Here is a 2,142-nt window from a genome sequence, read left to right on the forward strand (position 1 = left end):
CTGATTGTCTTCTTCCTGGTGAGAGTAGGGTCATCTAACAAGCCCGAATCAGAGTTCAAATACGCGACATATATTCAGTCCCACTTCATGTGCTAGCCTTAGACCAGTCATATCTTGTTTCAAGTGTCAATGACACAACTGCCCACTTTCTTCTACCCTGGTGTGACTTGTTGTACCTAAGACTGCCAGTTGCTTAACCACCTCAAACCCATACATTGCTACGCAGGCTGCCTTGATGTATTCATTGATGGCAACATTACATGTACGATTCGAAAGCTGACTGTGAGATGCCTCATTGAGCCCTTTTAACTAAATGATAGCAACAAAGAAGTTCGGCGAGCCGTGAATGACGGAGTCCCAATAGTAACCGTCATGAAACTTAACCCAGCAGAGCAATGCCGATGAATTATACAGGCAATTTAACTCAGTCGCCCGCGGCTTAGAGACTGCTTTTTGGAGTATGTAATTCGACTCCGCTAATCTAGATACTTCTGCTCTGAATGCCCGTCTCGTCTCCAGAGACAAATGTCCCGGTAGGGTTAAAACAACCAAGACAAGCGGCACTACTCATACACAGTGAGAGTGTCTAAGGCCACTTTTGGCACTAGAATACAACAATATGCCCCGACATGTCAACGTTGTCTGATCACAGTCACTGTCAAGGGTTTGATCCGCCGGGAAACCAGCTACCATGCTGCGCTGCCATCGCGATTCCTCCATCACTCTTTGTTCGTGTTGCTCCAGAAAGGTCCCCAGCTCGTCGCTGTCATTATTCACCTGAGTAGTGTGGTCGTAACTGATGGGACGTCGCGGCAGCCTATTCTTCAGTGTCTCCATTGACTCTTCGGCTGCCCTTCGAAAGCTAGCTGGCTTACACTAGGTATCGCTGTAGTTGATAGTGGCTGAGCTCAGAAAGTCGCTGCTCGAAGTTTGTGTGGGTGACAGGACGAGGCAAGATGCTATCAGATCGATCGGCGAGTCCCTCAACATTCCCGCGACTCTGGGTATGCTCGATCAAGCTGTCGAGAATAGCTCTCCCAGGTTCGTCAAAGTCGGAACGATTCACACTCATCAGCAGAGATAGTACTTCTTTCTTCTTGGCCATCGGAGTAGCATCTTGTGTGCAAATGTTGCAAGACGTGCCCTGTATGGTACGCTGTAGGCAGGCTAAGATCCAAACACCACAGCTCCAGCTATGTTTCTGACGTGGGCATTCCTTTGTCTAGTGATCAGCATATTGTATCGACAATAGGAGATGGAACAAACCTCTTGGCTGACCGTCACATCTCCTTGGTAGTCGTAATGTGTTAACTAAGCCCGAATACGTTGAAAGACTAACCCGTTGCGCTGGGTCAAAGGACAAGAGTCGTGGTGCTGAAACAGGAAACCCCTCTCACTTTGTCTGAGTAGGTCAAGGCTCTAATGGCCGTCATGGTGGATCGGAAAGCAGACGACTTCTGCGTGTCGGAGTCGACGCACCTCGGAGGGAAGAGTGCCAGAATGGACGTCGTCGAAGAACCATAGAGAGTGTAGGAGGAGTATTGACTGAGACATGTCGTATCGAGGCTAAATCGCACGGCAACACAGATCAAGCACATCGTCGGTGAGGCATTCCTCGGTTGTAAGCTGTCGAAGAGTTGTTCTTGAGGCTTGGGTATAATCAACTTCAATTGGATTTGATGCCCTATTACTCGAGGCCTCTCTATCTAAGTCAATTAGATCCTTGATCTTCGGGCTTAGTTAACCTATTAAGGGCCGGGCTATAATTATAATAAAGAATAGATCTTAAATATAATATAATATTATAACCTAATATTAATATAATAGTTTATTTAAATTTTTATAATAATAAAAAAGTTATATTTAATTATATTATTATAAAAAATTTAACCTCTTATAAGTATTTTAATTACTTTAATTTTTATATAAGAAATAAAAGAATTATTTATTTTTTTATTTTTTTAAATTATAATTTCTTAATATTATATCTTTAAATATAATACTTATAAGAATTATAATTAATTAATAATATAATTTTAATAATAATAATATTATTATTATTATTATTATTATTATTATTATTATTATTATTATTATTATTATTATTATTATTATTATTATTATTATTATTATTATTATTAT

At 40.8% G+C, this 2,142-nt stretch overlaps 1 protein-coding gene across 1 annotated transcript; it reads right to left on the minus strand.

Moving 5' to 3' along the window:
• Window positions 1–567: 567 nt before the first annotated feature.
• Window positions 568–1,554, minus strand: NECHADRAFT_89527 (uncharacterized protein; the record flags this gene model as incomplete). Its single annotated transcript, XM_003039040.1, has 4 exons — window positions 568–796; window positions 876–1,222; window positions 1,267–1,311; window positions 1,480–1,554. 4 exons carry the CDS (start codon window positions 1,552–1,554, stop codon window positions 568–570), a joined length of 696 nt encoding a protein of 231 aa, XP_003039086.1.
• Window positions 1,555–2,142: the final 588 nt, after the last annotated feature.

Source organism: Fusarium vanettenii (assembly GCF_000151355.1).
Source record: "Fusarium vanettenii 77-13-4 unplaced genomic scaffold NECHAsca_204_unmapped, whole genome shotgun sequence".
Taxonomy (NCBI): domain Eukaryota; kingdom Fungi; phylum Ascomycota; class Sordariomycetes; order Hypocreales; family Nectriaceae; genus Fusarium; species Fusarium vanettenii.